The sequence below is a fragment of the Argentina silus genome (genome assembly GCF_951799395.1).
Source record: "Argentina silus genome assembly, chromosome: X".
Lineage (NCBI taxonomy): Eukaryota > Metazoa > Chordata > Actinopteri > Argentiniformes > Argentinidae > Argentina > Argentina silus.
The window spans coordinates 33,482,073-33,509,551 of NC_139653.1; the positions used below are offsets into that span (position 1 = coordinate 33,482,073).

The 27,479-nt window shown below is 41.1% G+C and overlaps 2 protein-coding genes across 5 annotated transcripts; one reads left to right on the forward strand and one right to left on the reverse strand.

Annotated features, from left to right (window-relative positions):
• Positions 1–1,427: 1,427 nt before the first annotated feature.
• gucy2f (guanylate cyclase 2F, retinal) lies at positions 1,428–12,532 on the forward strand (the record flags this gene model as incomplete). Its single annotated transcript, XM_083695104.1, has 18 exons — positions 1,428–2,169; positions 3,145–3,446; positions 3,626–3,980; positions 4,245–4,329; positions 4,541–4,637; positions 4,771–4,899; positions 5,010–5,090; positions 5,660–5,836; positions 6,122–6,278; positions 6,592–6,741; positions 6,891–7,039; positions 7,284–7,447; positions 10,192–10,384; positions 10,681–10,855; positions 11,064–11,162; positions 11,426–11,520; positions 11,629–11,714; positions 12,448–12,532. 18 exons carry the CDS (start codon positions 1,428–1,430, stop codon positions 12,530–12,532), a joined length of 3,321 nt encoding a protein of 1,106 aa, XP_083551230.1.
• A 9,080-nt stretch (positions 12,533–21,612) lies between these two features.
• On the reverse strand, positions 21,613–26,055 carry serpinh1b (serpin peptidase inhibitor, clade H (heat shock protein 47), member 1b). 4 transcript variants are annotated; one of them, XM_083694476.1, is made up of 6 exons: positions 25,960–26,048; positions 24,244–24,281; positions 23,235–23,848; positions 23,017–23,115; positions 22,689–22,921; positions 21,613–22,575 (listed from the first exon to the last, which is right to left on the reverse strand). In XM_083694476.1, the coding sequence occupies exons 3-6, from the start codon at positions 23,815–23,817 to the stop codon at positions 22,273–22,275; spliced, it is 1,218 nt and encodes a 405-aa protein (XP_083550602.1). In that variant the 5' UTR covers positions 23,818–23,848; positions 24,244–24,281; positions 25,960–26,048; the 3' UTR covers positions 21,613–22,272. The 4 variants fall into 4 exon arrangements, with proteins under 4 accessions (XP_083550602.1, XP_083550601.1, XP_083550604.1 ...); XM_083694475.1 differs by having other exon boundaries at positions 23,235–24,281; positions 25,960–26,055; XM_083694478.1 differs by lacking the exon at positions 24,244–24,281 and having other exon boundaries at positions 25,960–26,053.
• Between the last annotated feature and the right edge of the window lie 1,424 nt (positions 26,056–27,479).

Sequence of the window (27,479 nt, forward strand, 5' to 3'; positions counted from 1 at the left end):
TGTCATCAAAACACATGAAAGGCCTGACGCCGCAAATATTGTAGAGCTCAGGGGACGCGTGCAGGGAGAGCCGTTCGTTAACTTTAATTACTCCCTCTCCGCCATGGTGCAAATTCAATTGAACTGTGGGGCCTATCGTTGTCACATAAACACATTAGACCAATTATTGCATGGTTCATAGGTGTGTTCATGCAACAAGATGTTTCCATAGCAAAAAAATCTGACCTTGGATAACTGTTAAGGCACATTGCCAATCCGTTATTGTGAAGGGCAAGAAAATATAATAATTATAAATATAAGTCTGTGATAGATTTTTTTTGAGAAAACATAGCAATGATTGGAAATGAAACATTTTTTCCTACAGAGTAGAATATCATTTGGACTCAGAAATATGTAATTTACACACCCTTATATCTATCTTGACAAGGCTTTGTGGCTAGGTAACGTGTTTCTGAGACTCCAACGTACGTTTACAATCCTCTTATATTGTGCCTACCACCAAATATGGATTAGGTCCGAGTGTGACGCCCACGTTTAGCCTACGGGTCACTTCGGATGGACTTTGATTGAATGGGCGTAGGTGATCCTGACCTGCTATATTCTAAATCATTTATAACATCTAAATGATTAACTGGAAGATTTTGTAGTTTAGGCCTGTATCGCTGAATTCGGAATGATTTTGTTTTGTTTCTGTATCCTGTTGAACATTTGGTAGGCCTAGACATGAGATTACTTTCAGATAAGGAGATGACAAGGAGAGACCTACAATTCAAGCATGTTTTAATTTGAATGATGAACTAGCATTATAACGTGAAAAAATGTTACCTGAGAGTGTAGTGTCGGCTACCTGTTTAGGGTGTGCTGGTAAATGCCTCGCGAAGTGCTAACAGCGGGATCTAAGTAGCTCTCCAGGGTGCTGAAGTTGTCTCTCATCGTGACAGACGCAACGGAGCCTCTGCCTCAACTCTCATCCTATGAGACAGAACAGAGGGATAATGAGTTGTTGTGTCTTAAACTCGGTAACGAAATATATAGTAGATTACTAGAATGGTTTGGTGAGTACTGGGAAAATACAGCAAACGAATAGGAGCGGGCTTGAAAGCACAAGATCGCCCTCGTCCTACTTATCAGCTCTAAAGAAGGCCAGGAAAAGCGATGGTAAGTGTCTATTTGGATTCACCTATTCAGTCGTGCCTCTTTTGAAAAACAGGATATCAGCCACTGTGAGGGGACGTCGATGCTTTGTTTTACAACTTTACCAAGTCAGCTAAGAGTTTAGTTTACCTAAACTCTTTTGAGGTTGGCCCATATTAATGTCAATAATTAGATTGTGACCATATACATTTATTTTGCAGGTGTCTTTTGTCTGGTTAATTATGCTTTGATGTAACATCCCCAGTCACCAATACGGATAATAAGACAGCAAAATGCAACATATTCCTCTTAATTTTGGAGGTGCGCTAGGGGAATTAGCCAACTATCCATGCAGCCCCACATTCAAAAGCAGGCACAGCTTTGCGACGCTGCCATTCAACAACTTTCTATGGGTCTTGCTTGGGGTTTTGACGTTCCCATGTTGTGTTCAGTGTTTGATATTCAAAGTGGGGGTTCTTGGGCCTTGGAACTGCGACCCAGTCTATTCCAAGGCCCTACCTGCGGCTGCCGCGAAACTCGCTATTGGCAGGATAAACGAGGACTTTAGTTTAGATCTGGGCTGCAAAATGGACTTCGTTATTCTCCAGGAGGCCTGCGAAACGTCCAAAGCCTTGACCACATTTATTTACTATGAGAAGATGGTCGATGCTTTCGTCGGACCCACGAATCCAGGCTACTGTGACGCGGCCTCGCTTTTGGGGAAAAATTGGGATAAAGCTGTCTTCTCTTGGTCTTGTATTAACTATGAATTGGATCGGATTAAAGGCTATCCGACCTTCGCAAGGACATTGCCCTCGCCCACACGGGTGTTGTACACCGTGTTGAGGCATTTCAGGTGGGCCAACATTGGCATTGTCTCTTCCAATGAGGATATATGGATGGACACCGCCGGTAAAGTGGCAAATTCTCTCAGGAGTCAGGGACTTCCCGTTGGAATAGTAGCGTCCGTTGGAGCCAATGAAACTGAGATGGAGAATACACTGAGGGACATTCAGGCAGCAGGGGAGATAAAAGGTAAGCCTTTCAGCAACTAGTTCAACTATGAAGCGTCAATCACAAGAACTAAGCTGTTTTGACCAACTTGGAGAGGTCATATAAGGTAGCATTTTACAGGGTAAGTGATTTGTATTAATTAGTATTCCAAATATTTATGGTTATAATAGAATAAAAAATAAAACCTACAAAATAAAGTCTGAGGTTGCATCATCTGCTTGCAACCTAATAGCCTGTATGGCATGTAGGCTATATCATGTTGCCTGCATTCAGGGATGTAGTGGTAAACAACAATAAACAGGTGGTTAAACCCAAATTCATAGGTGGGTAAACCCTAATGCAAAAAACATTGACCTAGCAGAAAAGGTGGATAAACCCTATTGACCCAAATAAAATGGTGGATAAACTGACTTTACTTGGGTTTACTACATCACTGCCTACTTTACAACCTGACTGTAGCCATGGAAGTCATTTAGTTAGAGAACACTCTACACACTATGGCTGCATTGAATCATCGGCACATCTCAATAATCCTAAGTGGCTTCCTCTCCATGTCTCCCTCCCTTCATCGACACTGATCTGAGAGAACAGGTGAACACAAATGTCCATATGAGTGTCCATTCATCCAACACCCTACTGCTCCCCCCTATCCTGTTCTCATAGCTATGCAGATTAAAGGAGATGAGGAGAGGAAGATACTTTAGACTACTGAGATGCACCCATGAATTAGGAAACTTCAATAACTCAATGAGGTAGTTAATGAATCCTGGCCTCTTGATTATCAATTTGGTAAGATATTGGTGAGTTCATTATTGAGGCAGTACGAACATTTGATAATTAACTCAATGCTCTCACTGCTGGACATGGTCAATCATACATTATCTCTCTATGGCCTGTCAGAGCTACTGTGTCTCTCAATTAGTCTCAGTATTATGGAACACATCTTTACTCTTTTAGCATTGCTGATATAAAATATCTGCGGTCTGTGTGTTCCAGTCATCATCATGTGTATGCACTCTGCCTTAATTGGAGGAGAGCAGCAGGCCAAGTTCCTGCTCAAGGCCCATGACATGGATCTGACAAGTGGCAGATACGTGTTTGTGCCCTACGACACTCTGCTCTACAGCCTGCCCTACACCAACACCACCTACTTCCCCCTGCAAAACAACACCAAGCTACGCCAGGCCTATGACGCTGTGCTCACCATCACTGTGGCATCTGAGCTGATGTCATTCAATGAGGCATTCAACATCGCCAAGAGATCTGAGGAACTCCCCATAGCACTGGAGCCACAGCAGGTTGGAGCACTCTGTCAGTATATATACTGTATGACGCTGTCCTATATGTGCTTAAAACATGTCATTGCATTACATCTTTATGTTATGAGGTAATATGATATTTATTTTCATCATGTATGTTGATATGTAAATTCTCTGCTGTCATATTACATCTGACCATATACCTTCTTGCATTCCAGGTCAATCCCCTGTTTGGAACCATCTATAATGGTATTTACCTGCTTGCCAAAGCCATGCACAATGCCAGGCAAGCTGGCCAGTGGCTCTCTGGGACCAACCTAGCCTACTTTACCAAGAACATGACCTTTACTGGTTTCAACCAGAATATTCAGATAGACACTCAAGGGGATGGCCAAACAAACTACGTCATACTGGATACAGATGGATGGTCGAGTCAGCTGTACCTGTCCTATCTGGTGGACTTGAATGCAAATATGATCAGATTTGCGGGCAGGTCCATTCACTACCCAGGGGGCTCGCCTCCCTCCTCAGATTCCAGCTGTTGGTTCAACCCCAACGCTATCTGCACTGGAGGTAGAATACTTTAACTTAACCATCTGTCTTTTTTCTTCATTGGAGTTGGGTAATGTTTCTGCATGTCATTTGTCATCTTTTATCAGTTACTAATGAACTAATAACTAACCAACAATAACCCATACCTTCACTTAGGACTATTGTATGATTGTAGTCATCAGAGCAATGGAAATGTAACAATCCAGATTGAATCATGTGCTTCTCCATTTTATTTTTCTCTTTCCATCATACAAACTATCACAACTGAACTTTCCCACTTCTCAGGTGTTGAGATCACTTATGTTATAGTGGTGTTCGCTGTCATCTTCATTTTGGCTGTGGGAGCGCTTGGTCTAAGTCTGTTCATAAGGTACCACATCTCACTGGGCTATCTATAGGTTACCTGTCTTTATGATAACAAAACTAACTGTCTATAAAATACATTTTTGTTTCTTTGGATTTAAACAGCATCAAGAAAAAAAAAACTTATAATTCAAATGTTGTTTATGATGTTTAGATCCACAGAGACATACAAATTAAGTTTACTTATGATTTTGGCTAAAATGCCCCCTGATTGGTAGGAGGAGGATCCAGCAGATCCAGTTAGTCAAGGGACCCAATCGGATCCTATTGACATTAGAGGACCTCACTTTTATCAACCCACAGCTTAGCAAGAGGGTAAGCAACTTTTCTTACAAACAATTGCCTGAGAATTACATTTCCTATAAATGACTTGTACTGGACCTTTAACCTGATATAACATACTTAGGCTTTACCTCTATCGGTGATCCTATCTTTTGATTTTTCATAGAAAATCACCTTAGAGGATCTCAGTGAATCTAAAAGTGCGATAGAAGAGAAGAGTATGAAGTCTGCAGACCTGTCCCAGAACAGCATTCAAACAGCCACACATGAAACCACCAATGTGGCTGTCTATGAGGTAGGTTGACCATTGCATAAAATAGTCTGTTTTTCAACACTACCTCAGCATGATTTAACATTACATTATATATATACCAAGACGATAGAGATGGGGGTTTTTCTTCACAGGGTGACTGGGTGTGGCTGAAAAAGTTTGAGGAGGGCCATTTCAAGGAGGTCAAGCAGAGTACCACCAAGATTTTTACAAAGGTAATGCAATACATAATGCATAGTTTGTGCAAGACGTTTTTCCTGGCCTGGTGAGATGATCAGGAAAAACCCTGGCCCTATGCATAGTCAAAGGCAAAGGGAAGTCTGGATGTTCAAAAGAAAGAAAGAAAGAAAAGAAAGACTGTTTATTTGCCATGCAATCAATTCACATCAATTGTTGGAATGGGTCTTTTTGCACACACACACCCCCCCCCGAGACAACACACACGCACTGCACACCCCCCCTCCGAGACAACACACGTGCATACCCCCCCAGGGAGAACAGAGCGCTGGGCTCTGGGCACAGGGTCAGCCAAGTCAGCGCCAAGGGTCAGCCAAGTCAGCAATTCAGGGTTAAGTGCCTTGCTCAAGGGCACAACGGCAGTGGTAGGGACCTGGATATGATGCCAGCAACCCTCCAGTCACCAGCTCACATCCAGATCCCTCCTGGAGCGGGGATCGAACCAGCAACCTTCCGATTGCTGGCCGGCCTCTTTAACCTCCAGGCTACCTGCCGCCAGGAGTTAATAGCTAATGCCAGAGTCTTCTTTATATGTGATCTTTGCCAGATGAAAGATCTCAGAAATGAGAACGTCAACCCATTCCTGGGTTTCTTTATCGACTGTGACATGTTTGCTGTGGTGACGGAGCACTGCTCGCGTGGCAGTCTGCAGGACCTTCTGAGAAATGATGACGTCAAGCTGGACTGGATGTTCAAGTCCTCTCTTTTGCTGGACCTCATCAAGGTGGGTTTTGGTATTTACAGTAAAGTACCATGTTCAGTAACAGGAGAGAAGCTTCACCATATGCAGTGTCTTATTTTATCCTTTATTTTATTAAGGAATTTCAATTGAGATTTATTTTTAAAGCCTACTTAAATCCATAATCTGAAATGTATATTTCATCTTTAAATATTATACTGCAGATTGTGGATTAAAGCTAAAGGGTTCTGTTTGTTCAAGTTTGTGTGATTTTCTTTTACATGAGAAACACTAGTGGTTGTTCCTGTTGATGATATATATCTGTCTCAGGGAATGAAATACCTACACCACCGGGAGTTCCCCCACGGCCGACTGAAGTCTCGAAACTGTGTGGTGGATGGCCGCTTCGTCCTGAAGATCACAGACTATGGCTTCAACGAGCTTCTAGAGTCCCAGAAAGCCTCGCAAAATCTACCTCCACCGGAAGGTAATGTCCAAAGCCAAAATGTACTATAATTTCTAATATAATTTAGCCCATGTAAGACATCCAGTCACTTGCATTCATAGAGAATTCAGAGAGAATTTCTAGTGTATCTAATGATAAAAATCATTAAAATCTTTAAAATCTTTTTTTTAATGATTTTTAAATCATTAAAAAAAAAAAAAGATAATCATAAAACCTATGTTATTTAGTTGTATTTATTTCAAGTACAGCATCTATCAAAAGCATATCATTATCCTGTGTTGTATTGTAGGGTATTATTATATCAAATTAGTGATCCTGCACCTTTGGTATTCAGATCTATTTTGGACAGCTCCAGAATTCCTCAGAGACCAAGAGAACTCTCGTAAGGGGACTTATAAAGGAGATGTGTACAGTTTTGCCATTATACTCCAAGAGGTGGTCGTCCGAGGACCCCCATATTGCATGCTGGGTTTGACTCCTGAGGGTAGGTCTGGAGGACGCATGAGCAAAATGTTACTATTCCTAACAGTGCCTCTGCTTTGCTTCGACAAATAATGTCCCAGGCATGACAACTTATTTGAATTAGTTCCAGTGCAGATAAAACATTTCCCATCTCTTTCTGCTCAATGTCAGAGATCATTAGGAAGGTGAAGAAGCCTCCACCCATGTGCAGGCCCACGGTGGCCCCAGACCAAGCCCCTCTGCAGTGTATCCAGCTGATGAAGCTGTGCTGGGGTGAGCAGCCTGACCGCAGACCAGCCTTTGACGAGATCTTTGACCAGGTCAGTAACATCATCTGTGTCCTCCATAGAAGCCAAGGTTAAATAGAGTAGTACAGGAAATATGCCTGAGTTATAAGCTGAATAGAAATGGGCTTTCAGGAGTGGATGAAAGGTTCAGGTTCATTGTCATGGTTCGTAGAAAATGTAGTTTTCACCGAAGGAGTGATTTAATTAATTTCACACTACTTGATATGTACAAAGGAAGTCCTCTGCAACACAGCTCTGATCGTGTTTTGTGTCACAGTTCAAGCTGATCAACAAGGGTAAGAAGACCAACATCATAGACTCCATGCTGCGTATGCTGGAGCAGTACTCTTCCAACCTGGAAGACCTGATCAGAGAGAGAACAGAGGAGCTGGAGGTGGAGAAACAGAGGACAGAGAAACTACTGTCTGAAATGCTCCCTCCGTGAGTCAAACACCTTTCCTTTTACACATTTTGTTTGATGAAAGCTTAAGTTGAGGACTCCAATTACACTTTAATTCAGTCCAATGTCTTGTCTGAAATTGAACGGCAACACAAAGCAATCAATAGTGGCAACATCTGTTTTTAGTTACTCTGCTCCTTGGACATGGAATGACCTACAGGTTACTTTACAAATGGACACCATGGTGCAGTTGGGTCATTCCACATTTTTGGTGAGGGATCTGTTTAGGGAGGATTGTACATGTGGATCGTGCTGTGTCTTCTAATTGAGGTGTTCTTATAAACTCTAGTATTATATTTAGAGATCCACTGATCCAATACAGAGTATCAGTAGGTGGATAGAATTCAGTTCAAGGTGAGATAATGTCGGACAAAAGGTCCTATTAGAGCCACGGTGCGAGTGTCCACGCTGCCATGAGTGACAGCCGTACCTCAGAAATAGAGAAGAGTGGATTTCTCCAAATCAGTGTAACTGGTTCTTTCTCGCTCATTACTGGGAGTTGAGACACACATTCTCAGCCATGCAAACTGAAAATATGTTTAATGGCACAATCGACTGAAAATGATGGAGCAAGTCACACTTATTTCAGAAATTGTAGTGGAAGAAATCCTAATTTTAACTGCTCCGCTTTAGTTTACAGTCTGGAATTAAAAGAAAGTGGTATGGCATAATTCAGTCATGTACGTATTTCTCCTTATGTTAAGTTATGAAATGGGGTCTTTAATTAATAAGTTAATGTTTCCCATGGTGTTTACTGGTTTTAAAATGGACAAGAATGATGCCAAGCATAGCACATCCACACACAGAGCTTGTATACTGTAAACAAAACAAAACAAAAAAGGCTTTTATCAGATCAGTAATATTGGCCGATATTCAAAGTTCAGTACTCGGAATCTGAGTATTTATTTACAGTGGGGGAAATAATTATTTGATCCCCTGCTGATTTTGTTAGTTTGCCCGATTACAAAGAAATGAGCGGTCTATAATTTTTATGGTACTTTTAGTTGAACAAATAGAGACAGAATATCAACAAAGAAGTCCAGAAAAAACACATTATATAAAGTTATAAATTAATTTGCATTTGATCGAAGGAAATAAGTATTTGATCCCCTACAAACCAGCAAGAATTCTGGCTCATACAGACCGGTTATATGCCCATGAGGCACACAGATTAGTCCTGTCACTTTAGGAAAAGTACTCCTAATCTCTGCTTGTTATGGGTATAAAAGACACCTGTCAATAGAATCAATCTCTTCCATTCCAACCTCTCCACCACCATGGGCAAGACCAAAGAACATTCAAAGGACATCAGAGTAAGAGTTGTAGACCTGCACAAGGCTGGAATGGGCTACAAGACCATCAGCAAGAAGCTTGGTGAGAAGGAGACAACTGTTGGTGCAATTATTAGAAAATGGAAGAAATACAAAATAACCATCAATCGCCCTCGGCCTGGAGCTCCATGCAAGATCTCGCCTTGTGGGGTAAGGATGATCATGAGAAGGGTGAGGGATCAGCCCAGAACTACACGGGAGGAGCTTGGTAATGATCTCAAGGCAGCTGGGACCACAGTCACCAAGAAAACCATTGGTAACACACTACACCGTAACGGATTGAAATCCTGCAGTGCCCGCAAGGTCCCCCTGCTCAAGAAGGCACATGTACAGGCCCATCTGAAGTTTGCCAATGAACACCTAAATGATTCAGAGAAGGCTTGGGAGAAGGTGATGTGGTCAGATGAGACCAAAATTGAACTCTTTTGCATAAATTCGACTCTTCGTGTTTGGAGGGAGAGAAATGCTGAATGCTACAATCCCAAGAACACCATCCCCACCGTCAAACACGGAGGTGGAAACATTATGCTTTGGGGTTGTTTCTCTGCTAAGGGTACAGGACGACTTCACTGCATTGAGGGGCCAATGGACGGGGCCATGTACCATAAGATCTTGGACGAGAACCTCCTTCCCTCAGCCAGAGCACTGAGGATGGGTCATGGATGGGTCTTCCAGCATGACAATGACCCAAAACATACAGCCAAGGCAACAAAGGAGTGGCTCAAGAAGAAGCACACTAAGGTCATGGAGTGGCCTAGCTAGTCTCCAGACCTTAATCCTATCGAAAATCTGTGGAGGGAGCTGAAGCTTCGAGTTGCCAAGCAAAAGCCTTGAAACCTTCAGGATTTGGAGAGGATCTGTAAAGAGGAGTGGACCAAAATCCCTCCTGAGATGTGTGCAAACCTGGTGAAAGAAACGTCTGACTTCTGTGCTTGCCAGCAAGGGTTTCTCCACCAAGTACTAAGTCATGTTTTGCTTGGGGATCAAATACTTATTTCCTTCGATCAAATGCAAATGAATTTATAACTTTATATAATGTGTTTTTTCTGGACTTCTTTGTTGATATTCTGTCACTATTTGTTAAACTAAAAGTACCATAAAAATTATAGACCGCTCATTTCTTTGTAATCGGGCAAACTAACAAAATCAGCAGGGGATCAAATAATTATTTCCCCCACTGTATTTGTTCTCTGTAACAGGGCCCTGCTGACCCTTGTCTCAGTCAGGTTTCCCTGTATACATTTTAGGGACATACTGTATGTTACTTACTGACAAATACTGTATTTTACTATGCACACCATGATACTATACAAAGTATATACAGTGTATCATGGCACAGTACAAGTATTGTATGTCATATACCCATTTGAGTCCTATCTCGTACCCTGTTGCAGGTCTGTAGCTGAGGCACTGAAGACGGGTGCAACGGTGGAGCCAGAATACTTCGACCAGGTCACCATCTACTTCAGTGACATTGTTGGCTTCACCACCATCTCCTCCCTCAGTGACCCCATCGAGGTGGTGGACCTGCTCAATGATCTCTACACACTGTTTGACGCTGTGCTTTGTAACCATGATGTCTACAAGGTCAGTTGCTACTCATAGGAGAGGATCAGAACAGCAGGAAGGGTGTTGAATTTTAATACACCATGGAATTGACTAGTCATCCACTAGCAGCAAGATCCAACGGAGACAAGCACAACAGAGGAGCAGTCGTTAAAGTTTTACATTTGTGATATCAATTATATCTAATATTTTACACTTAAGATTTCCAGAAAGGAGCTCCTTAGTTACTTACAGTAATAGACCATTCACGTGTAGTCCTAGCCCCCACAGTGCAACAACATGTGGTGATGTGTTTCAATCATGCCCTTGTTCTGTAGGTGGAGACCATTGGTGATGCCTACATGGTGGCATCAGGTCTACCTAAGAGGAATGGGAACAAACATGCAGCAGAGATTGCCAACATGTCCCTGAACATCCTCAGCTCTGTGGGCAGCTTCCAGATGCGCCACATGCCCGACGTACCCGTCAGGATACGGATAGGGATCCACTCAGGTGAGGTGGCACTGTTGACCAGTCCCTCTCATTGGCTGAATGCCATTGTTATGTGTTGATGAGCATGTGGTCACAACCTCCATTCTTATTCCTTTTATAAATGACTGTATATTGCTGCATTTATTACTGTGATTTGAAAGGTTGCAGCAGTGCTGGGTTCAATAGTTAAGTGTGACGTTGTGTTCATGCAGTCTCTGTGTGTGCTCAGGGTCATGTGTTGCTGGGGTAGTGGGTCTGACCATGCCTCGATACTGCCTTTTTGGAGACACCGTCAACACCGCCTCTCGTATGGAATCCACTGGGCTGCGTAAGTGTCTACCCCCCTGCTCACCATTTCAACTTCATTGTCCTCTATTATATTATATTATATTAGTCTAATCTAGTCTTATAAAACATATTATTTGTCTAGTCTAATCTTGTGCAGCTCAGTTAAATGTTAGTGTTAGTCTGGTCTGGTCTTTTTCCACTATACTGTTCTCTTAATCACCCAACGTCAATAACCTAAAGCTGGCATTTTGTCACAATGACAGAAGCCAGTATGTGTTTCAGTGACAAAATGATTTCCCTCAGCTTATAGAATTCATGTCAATATGAGCACTGTGAAGATCCTTCACTCTCTCAATGAGGGCTACAAGATAGATGTCAGGGGCAAGACAGAACTAAAGGTAATGAGCTCACTATGAACAATCCTCTTAGTTTACGTTGGTGTCTTACTCAGATGTACTGTGAATATAAAAGTCACATGAACAGTAAATGGACATATTTTTGTTTAGGGTAAAGGCATCGAGGAGACATACTGGCTGGTTGGGAAAGCTAACTTCACAAAGCCTTTACCAAAGCCTCCAGAGATCAAACAAGGGTAAGACTTCAGAACTTACAGCATGTTAAAACTATTTGGCAGTGTGTCATGAACAATTGCAAATGTATTGGTATAGCTGGTATAATGTTGTTTGATTATGTGTGATTGTGTGATTGAGGCTCTTATGATACCATTTGATTACATATAACTTACATGTTACTTTAGGGAAGACAATCATGGATTGAACCCTGAAGATATAGCTGCATACAAAAGAAAGAAAGCAGAGAAAAAGGCTTGACTTGACTCAAAATCAAGGAGGTAGCTAGCATCTTGTGCATGTTGCTGTGTAGTGTGTGTTGTCGGGGAAAGCTAGTTATTGTGTTGTGTCGTCTGTTGGCTGTGGTTTTTTCTGCTTTCACAATCTGTGGGTACATTGTGAGCCCCCTCTACCCTGTCCATCCATAGGTTCTTGATCTCTTCTAGTCTCTTTAATCCTCTGATCTTATCACCTTATATACAATTAAAACTAGAGCTTGACCATTCTGGGAAAGCTGCATTCATTTAGTTAATTTATTTCTATTGTGGGGGTTTACTTTGACTATTCACTTTAATCTTGCATGCTTGTTTAAGACAACGCTTCCAGAGAGAAATTTCACAAGTTTTCTTTCTCCTATGTCCTCTTTCTCCTCTATGTCTCCTATTGTCAGCCGTTTCGCTTGTGACTATCTGGTGCTTGACTAGCAATCAGTCAAAGACTATGATGTTGAACCTATTTCTCTCCCTCTATTTTCAGTGACAACTGGCAGGAAATGGTTACTGAGGAGATCAAGACGATATTTCGGAGGGCCAACAGGCAGGTGGACAAGCCTAAAATCTGAGCGAAAGAGAGAGAGTGAGACATAAAAGAATAGAGGATATAGCCACAGTGAGAAAGGGATGAGGGATGACTGGAAGCCAGGCAGTGGACAGAGGTCATCACACTAGCCTGCTCACTATGGCTTACATGGACTCCTTTAATAGGATTGCCTGTCGTCTGGCTAATCTGATTGTGCTTTCTGCCAGCTCAGCAGAAAGGGAGTGCACTAATGAAATGAAGGTTGTTGTATTATCACGCAACAGGGAAAGTGCATGTCTCCCTAATGAACAATGGACTTACACATTTATGCCCCCATTGGCCACTAAGTGGCTTCACATCAGAATGGAGGACCCCAGTGCTCCATAGGATGATCTATCCACTCACCTACTATAGGTTTAAATACATAATGGAAGTTATTTTCTGTTTTGCCTTGTTGGTAATGTGGTGCGACTCATACAGACATCTTGAGAGGAGTGCAGTGTGCGACTTGGACAGAGCTGTAGGGAGACTGAGTGTTAGTTAGTTATCTGCCTGACTCCATACTGTATGTGCTTTAGCCAATTATGACTAGCTATCGTTTTCGACATTTAGTATGGAGCCAGGCAAGTTAGTTATGGCTAAATGTTATATTCTATGTATGGCCATACAGCTTTTGTAAGGGTTAGCACAGCAAGATTGGGAGTTGAAAGCTGCTATGTATTGACTGTATTGTACGAACTATGGGTTTATTGTCGCCTAGAGAAATAATTCTGTATATGTCTATTGGGCAACACTTTATATTAAGTTGCCCTTAAATGTATGTAGTTGCGTAGTAATAACTGTAGTATCAACATTGTACTTACATAGTTACTACTGTATGTAATTACTGTGTAGCTGTATCAGTTATTACACACAGGGAATACACTGGGATATTTGACCATTTTTAACATGTTGAAGTGAGTTATACTGTTATACTATTTATTGCCAGGGAGAGAGTTTTGACATTGATCTAGCAGACTCTGGCCAATTGTATAACCACTTGTGTAATAACATACTGCTAGAATGTAATTACATAGCACTTACATAGTAGTTACTATTTAAGTATAATGTTTATACCACAGTCATTACTAGGTTGTTATATACATTTAAGGGCAACTTAATGTAAAGTGTTACCGTATATTGTATTTGTATGAGTGAAATGAGTGCATATGGGGCAAATGATATGATATTATCAGAATAACACTTGAATTGAAATACAATTAAGGTCAGACACGCACATGCTATAGCTTGTACTGTATGTTCAATGTTTCATTGGAATTGTGGAATTCTACGTTACATTGACCTGTAGATATTGTTCTTATATACATATTTTATTGGCTTTTTGTAGATTCTATAAATATTTCTGTGAAATGTGTGAATAGGATCCATTCAAACCTTGTCATGGTTTAGCAGGGCTGCAGGGTATGTTGTTATTCATCAGAAGATGTCAGGAAGAGAGGGAACAGGTGGAGGAGGATATTGGGTAGGTGTGGCCAATGCCCAGAGATAAGGCTGCATACAGAATGAGTGAAGAGCTGTCACCCCTCCTTATTGCTGCCTTCATAGACAAGAGCACCATCTCTTGATCAGTTGAAGTTATTACTTGTGTGAATTAATTGAATGTCCTTTATCTGTCTTTAAAGAGTGCATTGGCAGAATGAGCTCGTAGAATAAACTGCACAATGCAAAACATTAGTAGAAACATTACAGAGCAATGATACATGCGGATGTTTGATCAAATAACATTGTTGAGTTCTTCTTGTCTTATGGGAGTCAGAGCACATGTACAAGTATATAGTTTAGTTCTTGAAATGGCATTGACCATAAAGGACAGGGTGAATTCAGAACATATACAGAATGCAACTAAATTGTTAAGATGCATTTCATGTTGTAATTTGTCTCACATTTGTCTTGATATTTATAAGACACAAAAATATTAATGTAAATATGGTATGTTGAATTAAATAAAACATGAATTTGTAATGAAGCTGTCCTATTTATTTGGAATGTGTGATTATCTGTAATCAGGGCCGTGCAGAGTTTGTATATATTACATGGAATGACCATGCTGCTACAGGACAGGTAATGAATTGGACATGCAAAGACAACTCACTCATGTTACAGCTCACCCACTCATTACTCATTGTTACAAGACTGGTAATAGGATAATGTCACCTGACGTTGCCACAATGCCTTTGATGATATTAATTGCAAAAAACTATGTTTTAAGTGACATATAAGATTGCATAGCTGTAAAAGACTGGAAATTCAGTTGCCCTCCAGAAATGTATATTTCCTTTTTTGCTTCAGCGGTGCTCAGAAAAGCAGCCACTGACCATTCACTCTGATTGTAGTTATCAGAGACTTGTGCCCATGAAGTGGGAGGGCGCTTGGCTTTGGTCAAAATAACGACATCATAGGGATGGAGATTATTTTCCACACTAAACCCCCTTATCATGTCCCAAAAATCTAAATTGAGCCCAGCCAAAATGAGCCCAGCTAAAATTAGCAAGAAGGAGAAGGGCAATGGTCAGGGAGTTGACAAAGAACCCGATAGTCACTCTGACAGAGCTCCAGAGTTCCTCTGTGGAGATGGGAGAACCTTCCAGAAAGACAACGTCTCTGCAGCACTCCACCAATCAGGCCATTATGGTAGAGTGGCCAGACAGAAGCCACTCCTCAGTAAAAAGCACATGACAGCCCGCTTGGAGTTTGCCAAAAGGCACCTAAAGGACTCTCAGACCATCAGAAACAAGATTCTCTGGTCTGATGAAACCAAGATTGTACTCTTTGGCCTGAATGCCAAGTGTCACGTCTGGAGGAAACTAGGCACCGCTCATCACCTGGCCAATACCATCGCTACGGTGATGCGTAGTGGTGGCAGCATCATGCTGTGGGGATGTTTTTCAGCGGCAGGGACTGGGAGACTAGTCAGGATTGATGAACAGAGCAAAGTACAAAGAGATCCTTGATGAAAACCTGCTCTAGAGTGCTCAGGACCTCAGACTGGGGCGAAGGTTCACCTTCCAACAGGACAACGACCCTAAGCACACAGCCAAGACAACGCAGGAGTGGCTTCAGGACATGTCTCTGAATGTCCTTGAGTGGCCCAGCTAGAGCCCGGACTTGAACCCGATCGAACATCTCTGGAGAGACCTGAAAATAGCTGTGCACCAATGCTCCCCATCCAACCTGACAGAGCTTGAGAGGATCTGCAGAGAAGAATGGGAGAAACTCCCAAAATACAGGTGCCAAGCTTGCAGAGTCATACCCAAGAAGACTCGAGGCTGTAATCGCAGCCAAAAGTGCTTCAACAAAGTAGTGAGTAAAGGGTCTGAACTTATGTAAATGTGATATTTAAATTTTTTATTTTTAATAAATTTGCAACAATTTCTAAAAACCTGTTTTCACTTTGTCATTATTGTGTATTGTGTGTAGATTAATGAGGAAAACAATTAATTTAATCCATTTTAGAATAAGGCTGTAACATAACATAATGTGGAAAAAATGAACGGGTCTGAATACTTTCCGAATGCACTGTAGGCATGGGGAATGTTGAAGCTGAATGATAGTCTGTCCCTCTACTGCAGCCTGGGTGTTTGGGACATACACCACTTTCACAGGGACCACAGGCACAAGCACAGGGGTTGCAGTAAGGTCCATTAGGATAGGTTTATTGGAATGAGATTCGGCCAACTCTGAACTCACCCCTGACACTTGAGAACACTTCTACCTGTTATTAAATTTGCCTTTCAATTCATCATAATCCCTAATTTTCCTTTTATATTCCAGGGTCACTAACATTATTGCGAATGTGCTCTTACCTATACTCTCTCTCAACCCAGACCACCACTGATTCCATTTATCTTTTCCCTGACATTCTGCCCAGCCCTCGTTGGCAGCATTCTTTTTAAGATCATTAAAACTCTCTGTGGCAGACCATCTGAAGTCTTTAATAAACTCATGGCCCCTCAGATTCTTAGGAGAATGCATATAAAAAATTGATTTGTTTACTAAATTGCCTGTGTATAGAGAGTTAACAATTGCTTTGACTTGACAATTACTTGGCTCTATCGATTGACTCTGTAACACTCCAAATGTGGTCAATACCCACACAGTGATACTGTGTACTGTTATATTTGTAAATGGATACCCTACTATTTGTCCAATAACACCTGAATCTTTGCTCGACAGAGTCAGTAGTGCATCATGTGAATTGGGCAAATTAGAGAACCTTGGTTCTTACTAAAACTAATTCAGGTGGGCAAAACTAATGACTAAGGGAGTATAAGGAGAACTGATAATGTGATTAAAAGACCATTTTACATCACCTCAAATAAGACCCTAATCCTAACCCTAATTAGACAGAAAACCAAAGAGTACTGCCTCATGACAATGTAAACCTCAGAAAGCTAAAACTGAACGACAAACTTCAACAACCCAACATGTGTGGATTAGAAAAGGTTGCCAGGTTACAGGTAGGACCAGTAATTCTAGTTTGATCATATAAAGCCTGGGACTACTATGCTGGCTGCAACGGTGTACTGCCATACTGGATGTTTTAGGCAGATCTAGGCTGTAGCATATTTGGCCAATACTAGCTGTAATCTCTCCATTCATATCATTTGCTGGCTATGGCAAATCTCAACTGGAAGTAGTTGACCTCTGGTTAGCTACATTGTTGCTAGCTTAAATTGTAGCTAACACACCTAAGACCACTGCCAATATGGTCCCTGTTATGGTGGGAAGCCATGGAAATTAAGTTGATAATTGCCAACAACAGTCACTGTAATTTTTGCTGATATCTCATGAGTTAGATGGTTGGCTATTGTTGTAACCAATGGTTATAACCTTGGAGTTGACTAGATAGCACCAACTTCCGAGTTGTGCAACCTAGATATGGTGGCATTTGTTGTCATAGAAACATAATTAGTTTCCAGTAGATTTTCCAGTCCATTCAGTCCCATGTTAGCATAGACAGGGTTATGCACTGCAGTGTTTTTGTTACTACCACATTTTCTAGTGGCCTCTTGTTGTAAGCAAATATTTTTAGGGTTTTTTTATTGGTCCGCAAAACTTTTGCTATAAAAAATGCTAGATTTTCACACAATCTGTTAATGAAAACAGCTGATCAGATTTTCTGTTTCTTTCTCTGGTGATGCTCTGGCAGGCCTGTACTACAGCCATCTTCAATTGTTGTTTCTTTTGAGGACGTTTTGCCTTAAGTCTCCTCTTCAGCAAATGAAATGCATGTTCAATAAGATTTAAATCCCTAGTTGCTATGGCAGTCTGCTTTGTGTAATTGTCCTGCTGTATGATGAAGCGCCGTCCAATTAGGCATTTGCTTGTACTTGGGCTGACAAGATGTTTCTATATACTTCAGAAGTCATCCTGCTGATGCCATACATCAATGAAGACAAGTGAGCCAGTTCCAGTGGAAGCCATACATGCCCAAGCCATAACACCCCCTCCACCATATTTCACAGATGAGGTGTTATGCTGTGGAGATTTGGATTTTTTTCTCCACACTTTATTTTTGCCATCACTATGGTACATGATAATCTTTGTCTCTTTGTCTCTACAAGACCTTTTTCCAGAACTTTGCAGGCTCTTTTAGGTACTTCTTAGCAAACTGTAACCTGGCCATCCTGTGGTTTGTATCTTGCAGTGTAGCCTCTGTAGATCTGCTGGTGAAGTATTTTGCAGATGGTAGTGTCTGACACATTCACTCCTACATCCTGGAGTCTTCCTGACCTGTGGGACAGTTGTTTTGGGGGTTTTGGCAAGATTTCAGTGGTGAAAACTGCCCAACGCATAACCGGTTCCTCACTCCCCTCCATTGAGGCTGTCCAGGGCAAACGATGCTTGCGTAAGGCACGCAGCATCGTCAAGGACATTTCTCACCCCAACCACAGACTGTTCACCCCACTCCCCTCCGGGAGGCGCTACAGGTCTCTCCACACCCGAACCAGCAGGTTCAGAGGTAGCTTCTTCCCTGCGGCTGTCACCCTACTGAACTCGAACTCTGCACCTAGGTGACAGCCTACCAACCACTGCATCTCCCCCCCCCTCCCCCCCGGACAATTGCACTACCCTCCTATAAACTGTACATACTGCATCCACACTTGTACAAACTGCTCCTACTCCATACCACTGCTCTTCTGTGCATATCTGTCTATACTGTACATAATCTGTCTATACTGTTCATATTGCACATATCCCTATATTTTCTTTAATACTACTGTTAATACACTGCACATATCTGTACATACCTGTTTATACTGTATTCCATATTTATTCTGCTATTACCCTAATGTTACTGTTCATACATACATACTGCTAGACTGTATTGCCTATACAGCTCATACGCTGCTACACTGTTCATACTGCATCCTATTTATTTATTCTGCTTATAATGCTACTGCTAATTCATATACTGCACTACTTATACTATACTGCACTACTATACTGCACTACTAGACTGCTCATATACTGCACTACCTGTACATACTGCTCACACTGCACTTTCTGCTTTTTTGCACTTCTGGTTAGACGCTAACTGCATTTCGTTGTCTCTGTACTTGTACTCTGCACAATGACAATAAAGTTGAATCTAATCTAATCTAATCTAATCTTCTTAATCATGTTGAGCATTCTTCGGTCATCTACTGTAGAATTATTCCTTGGCCTACCAGACCATTTGAGATTTCTGAGCTCACTCCGTTGATTTTGGTTAGCTTTAAGGTTTTTGTTTCTGATTGTTTTTTTCCTGATATTTCAGCCTAATAATCTTCTCTGATTTACATTAACATCTCTTTGGTCCTCATATTGACAGACACCAATAGCAGACTCCAAAGGCAAACGCAAAGCCTGCAATCAATACTAGACATTGAGAGCCCTCTTATGACTGCACAAATTATGTGACGGAACACACCTGAACCAGAAACACATCAAGCCAATTGTACCCTGAAATAGGGGGACTATGCATTCAAAGTGTTGTAATTTCTGAATGGTGAAACCAAAATGTACACAAATACCATCAAATAAAAGCGAATAATCTCTACTTTGTGTAGAGGCAAAAGAAGAAAAAATGCTTCACTGTCCCATTACTTTGGCAGGGCACTATAGTTTATGGAGTACAAAGTCTAACAAAACAAGGCATGATGTTATCAAATAGCGTTGATTGGCTGGAAAAACACTTAAACAAATAGTTCCTATTTCAGTGGAGATAGCCAACTTTCGCAGGGCACTCTACTGTATGTGCAATCAACAGATCTCTCAAATACCATAAGGATTTATATCATACCACAATCGACACATCGCAGCATATAGGGCTTTTCCTTATTCAGTTACACATGCGTCAAGAAAACATTCATGATTGGCCATGAAAAATGCCTTCCACAATGTTTCACGCAGTCTATGAGAAGTAACTGCGGGTATCCACTGTGCCTCGCTCCAAAAACTGCGAGCATCGATCTCGCGACTCAATCCTGATCGCGCAATATTGAAAGACGCTGATCGGCACTGCTGGTCGGAAACTTTCAATAACACTCGGTAACTGCATGAGTCGCGAGAGATGTTATTTTCTCTGGAGATTGGTTGAGGTGAAAATCGGCGCAACCATCTAGCGGAGGGGGAGGTTCCTTTTTTTTAAGTGAGTTGCCTTTTTTTCTGTCCGTTTTTAGTGATGATGAATGATGATGTGCATGTGCATGTGCCTGTTTGTAATCGTTCCCAAGACAAAATAGGAGGAAATTCATTGAAATCAGCTATTGAGTCCGAATAATTGTTCCACAATGAACCAGAAGATGGTGCTAAGAACATATCTCTTGATCTTTCTGTCCTCTCTCTCCCCTCTCTCTTCTTATCACTCGACTGTTTCTTTTGTAATATTGTGATGAAGACTTTCATTTTAACTGAAATGGGGTCAATGAATAAAAAAAAATGTCTGCATACCTGATATTGTCACTGCAGGTGCTTTTGCAAGTAAGTTTTAATTTACATATGTTGCCTTTTAAAGCATCTTCATCAAAATTGTTTAACTGTTTCTAATAAGATAGCATTCCCTATTCATATTATGTTAGTCTCAGACTGAACATTTACATTTACATTTACATTTACAAGACATTACATTTACAATAGATTCAAGGTTTGGTGATAGGTTTATCATTATCATAGGTTTATCCTTATTACTGGATTTGAAATGTTGCATTTGCTTTTCTCTGTCTCACCATGTTACCTCTGCACTCCAGCCTTTACTACCAAGGATGTAACCCCTAGATCCCTCCGAACAATAACTCCTTCTGGGCCATACCAACTAAAAGGCAAAAGGTTTATAACATTGGGTCCCCAGGGAGGAAAAGCCCTCATTGTCAGTCCCTACATGCCTGAATGTTAGCCATCCTGCCAACTGGAAAGATTGTTATCACTTTCCTCATTGAACTCTGGTTAGACAGAACACTGCACAACTTTCAACTCTGAAGAGGACTTGCTGATTATTATGCAAAACCTTTTGTTGATAATTTAAGGTTCACTTCTTTGATAAAAACTATTCAGATGTCTACAGTGGATTAACAATGTTGATAAATGGCAAAGATGAAATATATATGTGTGTGTGTGTGTGTGTGTGTGTGTGTGTGTGTGTGTGTGTGTGTGTGTGTGTGTATTGTAGAGAACGGCAGGGTAGCTTGCCCCTAAGTGGGTGTCGAACTCACAATCTTTAGCTTACTCAGAGTTAACTCCCTTGGTGGAGCTGCTAAGAGGCCTTACACATGGTTGTTACACTATCCCCTCCATTCGGGAGTGTGCCCTCACTTCACTTCACACACACACACTTCACTATACCAAGTGCCTCACATGGACACGTCTCTCCGATGGCCTCACGGGCGCCATCCTACTGCTAACACCAATGTAGCGAACGCGGGGTAGAGTAGCTTGCCCTAAGCAAGTATTGAACTCTCAATTTTTTCACTTACAAACCAGCTGTGATAGCTACAACACCAACAGTTAACTCTTTGGCGGAGCTGCTAACGGGCGGGCCTTACTATATCAACAATATATATAAAACTCAAAAACTAATTTAGATTTTATTTATTTTTTATTCAAAAAGAGACAAAGGTACACAATACTGAATTATCACACCATTAAAAACAAAACCCTACAGCAACAGTGTAGTTCATTCAATCAATGCAGCTGATATGCATTGCTTCTCTATTGTAAGTCTAGCTAGTGTAGAGCAACAATTACACTACAGTACAGATGGGTGGCAAAAACAACTGTGAAAGCATGGGGAATGGGTTTTGCAGGGTGGAAGAAAGCACCATAAAATAAACTTGTGCAATTTTTTATTATTTTTTATTTCTACAAATGTTGAAGATAGTGCAAGAAAAGGCCCACAGGAAGTATCCAACTTATACCACACCATGTTTTACAATGAAGGCAAAAATTGGTGAGATCACGCTTGATATAAGCATGCTGTCGTGCCATCTGCCATTTTTGTATTAAATTCTCTGACAAGGCACGTAATGGGGGTTTGACATAGCGAGGCAAAACGTCATGCATTCAAACGTATACACACATGTTCCCTTTGTATGTGATCTATCAATAGGCCCAGATATTCAGATAGTTTATTAGAATGTCATAGCGGTAACAGTCATACCATAATGCACATACACTCATGTACATATACTCTTTCCTGCCAAGTTTCAATTGTTATTGGCAAACTAACCACAGCTAATTACAATATTATAGCTCATCACGCATCTTGTCGCCATTGGGTCGGACCATTCTGCCAATGACGAGGATGGAGTTGGTCTTGTTGTCAATCACCATGAAGATGAAGGGATGATCAGCGTAGAACAGCTTGGGGTTTCTCAACTTGTCTGTGCCAAAGATGTCGGTGTCAAAGGGGTTTCCCTCTGTGTCCAACTCCAGGGCAGAGGCATGGAAGACATTTGACAGGTACAGGTCTTTCTTACCAGAGATCTTGGACAGGTCAGCTTTAGCTTTGTCCACAGCCTCAGTCAGACCAAGCTCACCTAGATGTTTCTAGAAGAAGCAGACAGAGAGTGAATGAGTTTTTATAAAGTCTATCTAGTGAAGTGAAGTCCTGTAGGTCATCAAACCTAATGCAAATGTGTCCTAATTATTGTGGTGTTTACCTGAAGGTTGTGGCTGACTTCCATGCTGACTTTGGGCAGGGAAATTGCTATAGCCTTCTGCTCCATCTTGCTCATCCAGTTGGCCAGCTGGTTGCGGGTTAGCAACTTCTCCAGCCTCTCCAGGGGCTCCAGGTGGTAAGGCATGATGATCACCATGGTGGACTGCTTCTGGCCCAGGGGCATGCTCAGTACATACAGCCTGTTCTCAGTGTCTTCATGGAAGTCATACAAACCTATGAAATGAATACAGCAATGAAATGAGATGAGATCATTTCAATGGTGTTGTAAATAATCATTTGATATCTAAATGGTATAAAGCAAAACCCACCTGTGCGATGCATCATTGGAACAGCAATGGTGAACGAATGAGTCACCTGGAAGCCACGGTTGTCCACCATTTTTTCATGAAATTTCTCATCCCAGTGAGCTGTGGAGAGAGAATGGAATTTGTTAACTGAAACATAATCAAATGAGTCTATCAATTCACACTGTATTACCCCTAAAATAACTAGTTACAGTATATAATGTACCTTTAACGGAACTTACGCTTGAGGAACATAGCGTTGACAATTATGGCACCATCAGCGTTCTGTACATCCTTGGTAATCTCTGGTAGCTTGCCGTCTGTAGATTTGGCAGCCCACTCATTGATGGAGTTCACCGCACTCCGCTTGTCCCTGAAGTTGATCTTAGAGTGGTCATAGTCGTAGTGCTTCTTGCTGCTCTTCACAAAGTCATCTGTGAAGCTGACTGAGCTGGGGCCATATAGACGGTTGCTGATCTTCCAGGTGGTGTTACGCGCTTTGACGTCTCTTACCTCAGTCAGGAGCTCAGAGAGACCAGAGTGCAGATGCTCATCTCTCAGGGCATAAACACTGAGGACGGACTTCACCTGAGAGGCAGTGGAGGCCTTGCCCCCAAGGGCCACTATCCCCAGGGCAGAGGCCACCACCACTGGTGAGATGAGGATATTGTCCAGGCCCTTCTCCTTGGCCACCGTGTGGTAGAGACTGAAAGCCAGGTTGGCACTGCTTTCAGCCATGGTGGTTGCATGGCTGCTCAGTTTCTGGTCCTGGCTGGAGGCAGCCAGGGCCAGCAGACACAGAGCTACGAGGTTGGTCACCCACATCCTTTCCGTCTACATGTGCAGCTATGGAAGCCTAAGAGAAAAATAGAAAATAACAGAGGAATTATGTTATTGATGTTGATTATCTTGTGTTGGTCATGAAACCCAAAGGCACATAATTCAAAATATTTTTTGTCTGCTAAAGACAGAACGATCTTTACTGTGTTGTTAGAGCATGATTGACTGACACTTTATGATTAGATAATGTATGAAAATAACCACCACAAGAACTACAAATGTTAAACCCTTGTAGAATAAGAGGGCAAGATCTGTGTAAAATCAAGAGTTTCCAATCAAAGGCAGCCATTTATCCTGCCACATCAGCAGCACACTTGAGCTGTATCAGCAGCCAGCCATCCAGTGTGTGCTCTATGCCCATGGAAGTTATTATATGACTTTCTTTGCTGTTGTATCATCATCTTGGGATACCTCGAAAGCTTTTCATATTGATGTCTGCGTTTTTCATTCTGAAAGACAAAGGTGCATGGGGTAATCTCCATTGAGCAGGTAATAAAACATGTCATGCCCATATGGAGAAATTTGTCTCATTGAACTTATGTATATTCTCTGCATCTTCCCTTACCACAGGGTCCATTGCTTAACACATTGGTTATGGTTATTGTTTTGTATTTGTTAAGATTATTTCTTTGATATGGATACATACAGTAAGTACTTCATGCAATCATACACAGACAAACCTCTCTCATTGGCTAGTGCATACCCCATAAAATGTATATCCAATCAAAAGTTCCACAGTGGAGCAGCATCAACATTCCAAAAGAGTGATTTCACTTGAACCTCCCACCACAACCAAATCATTTTCCTACTCAAATGAATGCAGTGTTTCATAATTTTCTCTTTTCAATTGAATCAATGATTGTAGTTCACCCATTTCAAATAATGCATCAGTAAGCAAAGATGGTAACAAGCACTGGTATAACTGCATGATTTAAGTTGCCTTAAAACAGTGTAATATCCTCAAATGTCTTCTTCCAGTTATAGTGTACAATGAGTTTACAGGGAATCAGGAAACTGTATTAACCTTAATAGAAATTCCTGTTTTTGTTCACAGCTATCACATTTGCATTGTGTGTGCATGTGTGTCTATTGTTGCATTGGCATCAATACTGTATCATCAGTGCGTTTGAATATGATGCCATGTGTTTATAGTATCTGTAGTACTGAACAGTTCTAGAACCTTCTGATGTATCTTTTGCCAGCAGTGGACGTGAACCAACAGGCAAAGGAGCAGCATCCCACTTGTTCAAACAAAGGACCAAATGTGTATGCCCAGGAACAACATCTAAAAATCAGGAGTGGCATCTGATCCAGCTTCTGATATCACTGCATGTTGATAACTTAATGCCCTACGCTGGCTGTATATTGGTTCACTCATGGTATTTTCACTTTGCATCATCTTGGGATACTTTGAAAGCTTTTCATATTGATGTCTGCAATATGAAAGGTGCATGGGGCAATCAACATTGAGCAGGTAATAAAACATGTCATGCCCATATGGAGAAATATTTGTCTCATTTAATTTATGTATATTCTGTATATTCACTGCATCTTCCCTCACCACAGGGGCCATTGCTTAATGCATTGATTATGGTTTCAAGCAAGATTATTTATTTGTACATCATGCAGTCATACAGACAAACCTCTCATTGGCTAGTGTGTATCCCAGAATAAAACGTATATACAATCAAAAGTGCCACAGTGGAGCAGCAACAACATTCCAAAAGAGTGATTTCATTTGAACCTCCCACCACAACCAAATAATTTCCCTAATCAAATGAATGCAGTGTTTCATAGTTTTCTCTTTTCAATTGAATAACAGATTGTAGTTCACCCATTTCAAAGAAAATAGAAAGAAAATAGCAAGAAAATATGGTAACACGCACTGGTATAACTGCATGATATAAGTTGTCTTAAAACAGTGTAATATCCTCATGCATCCTAATGTCTTCTTCCAGTTAACAGTGTATGATGAGTTTACAGGGAATTATGCTGATATGAGAGCTATTCAGTCTCTAAATGCAGATGTATTGTACTGTTTCTCTACACAAAAGAAAAACAACACATTTTTCCTCTACATTCCTGGTCAAAACATAGCGTCATCTCCCACTATTTCCCAGCCCTTACCTGGTACAGATTGATACGGTCTCTCCTCTGAGTTATGTGTTCTGTTGACTAGTGTTCCGACTCTTTCCTCTGGCTTATATACCCTGGAAAAGAAACTTCTAGAAGTTGGGAATGGGCTATTCAAATGAGTGCCACGTCTTCTGGCTGAGCAGCTGGTTGCAGGGTTATTCCATATGGGGGCGTTAGAGCCAGAGTATAGAGCTATAAACCAGCTATGGATCATGTCATGTCCTGGATAGACCCTCCCTAGTCCCCACACAAGCGTCTTGCATCATTCAAACTGTTGGTTATATGACTGAGATAGAGTAATAAATCCCACTATTGCCATAGGTTTTGATTGGCACTTCTTGGATGCTGAAATTAATTTAAGACAAGACTGTGTCATAAAGAAACTAATAGTTTCAGTTTTGAAATCAAAACCCAAAGAAAGTTGTCTCAGTATTTATTCTATCCCATTCTCACACTAGGTAAATGCAAGTGTGTTCAATAGATATGTGCTGCATGTATGTATTTCCGAGCCTAGGGTCTTTCCTCTTTGTTACTCCTTATTTCTCCTCATCATCATCATCAGCTGGCATGTGTGTGTGTAAATTGCACCATCCTCTATGGAAGTCATCTACATGCAAACTGGCTCCAAGAGTTGTAAGCGATTTGCATTTTTGGAAAGGGTCTCAGACATATTCATATCTGAATTCAGCACACCAATGTATTCTTCCACTTGAAAGATGTAGCAATGGGACAAGGACAGGCATGTCACACATTTCTGTCACTCAATAAAATAATATTTTCTCATTTGTGATATTTACAGTTGTCTACCTTCTTAGCAGAATTCCCAGAGAAATAATGAAGTACAGGGTGACATGAGAAAAGGTCCTGTATCCCTTCTAGTCCAGTTTACTATCTGTCTTCTCTGAGCTCCAATAGTGGAACTCCGCCCACCTATTTCCGGTTGATGCAACTTTATGTAAATGACGATTACTTCAAAATAAAAGCGCCCACGTTAAACTTGTTTAAGAATTGGATAAAGGTACCACAAATGATATGTATCTACATCTGGGAATAAACATTTAATCATATCAATGTATTATTTGTGTTTTTAAGGGTTCGTAATCCTTCTAATGTCCAAATTAACCTTGCTGCACTGTATAGCGGACACATAATAGACTGTACACAAAAATATAAATATATTTTCCAAGGCTAAACATGATTTTTGCTACGACTGTATTCAACAACACTTCTAGTGTACATATCAGCTGAGTTTCAACCATGAGGGATGTCATACGAACAATTATTGCCACTTTACTGTGGCCCAACAGTTAAAAGTGCCTTATCTAGATTGCATAGGGAATACATAATGGACTGTACACAAAAAAAATATCATGATTTTCCCTACCACTGTACTCAACAACATTTACATTTTACATTTATGGCATTTAGCAGACGCCTTTATCCAAAGTGACTTAGTAAGTAAGTAAGTGAATCATCTATCCATCAGACATAATAAGATAAAGTAATCAATG

Bases quoted from the DNA above. Each gene is read 5' to 3' on its own strand.
- serpinh1b (XM_083694475.1), bottom strand. From the start codon at position 23,817: ATGTGGGTGACCAACCTCGTAGCTCTGTGTCTGCTGGCCCTGGCTGCC. The intron at 23,116-23,234 runs GTAAGTTCCGTT...CTCTCTCCACAG, and splicing joins CAACGCTATGTTCCTCAAGC to CTCACTGGGATGAGAAATTT. The intron at 22,576-22,688 runs GTAAACACCACA...TGCTTCTTCTAG, and splicing joins AAGTCAGCCACAACCTTCAG to AAACATCTAGGTGAGCTTGG.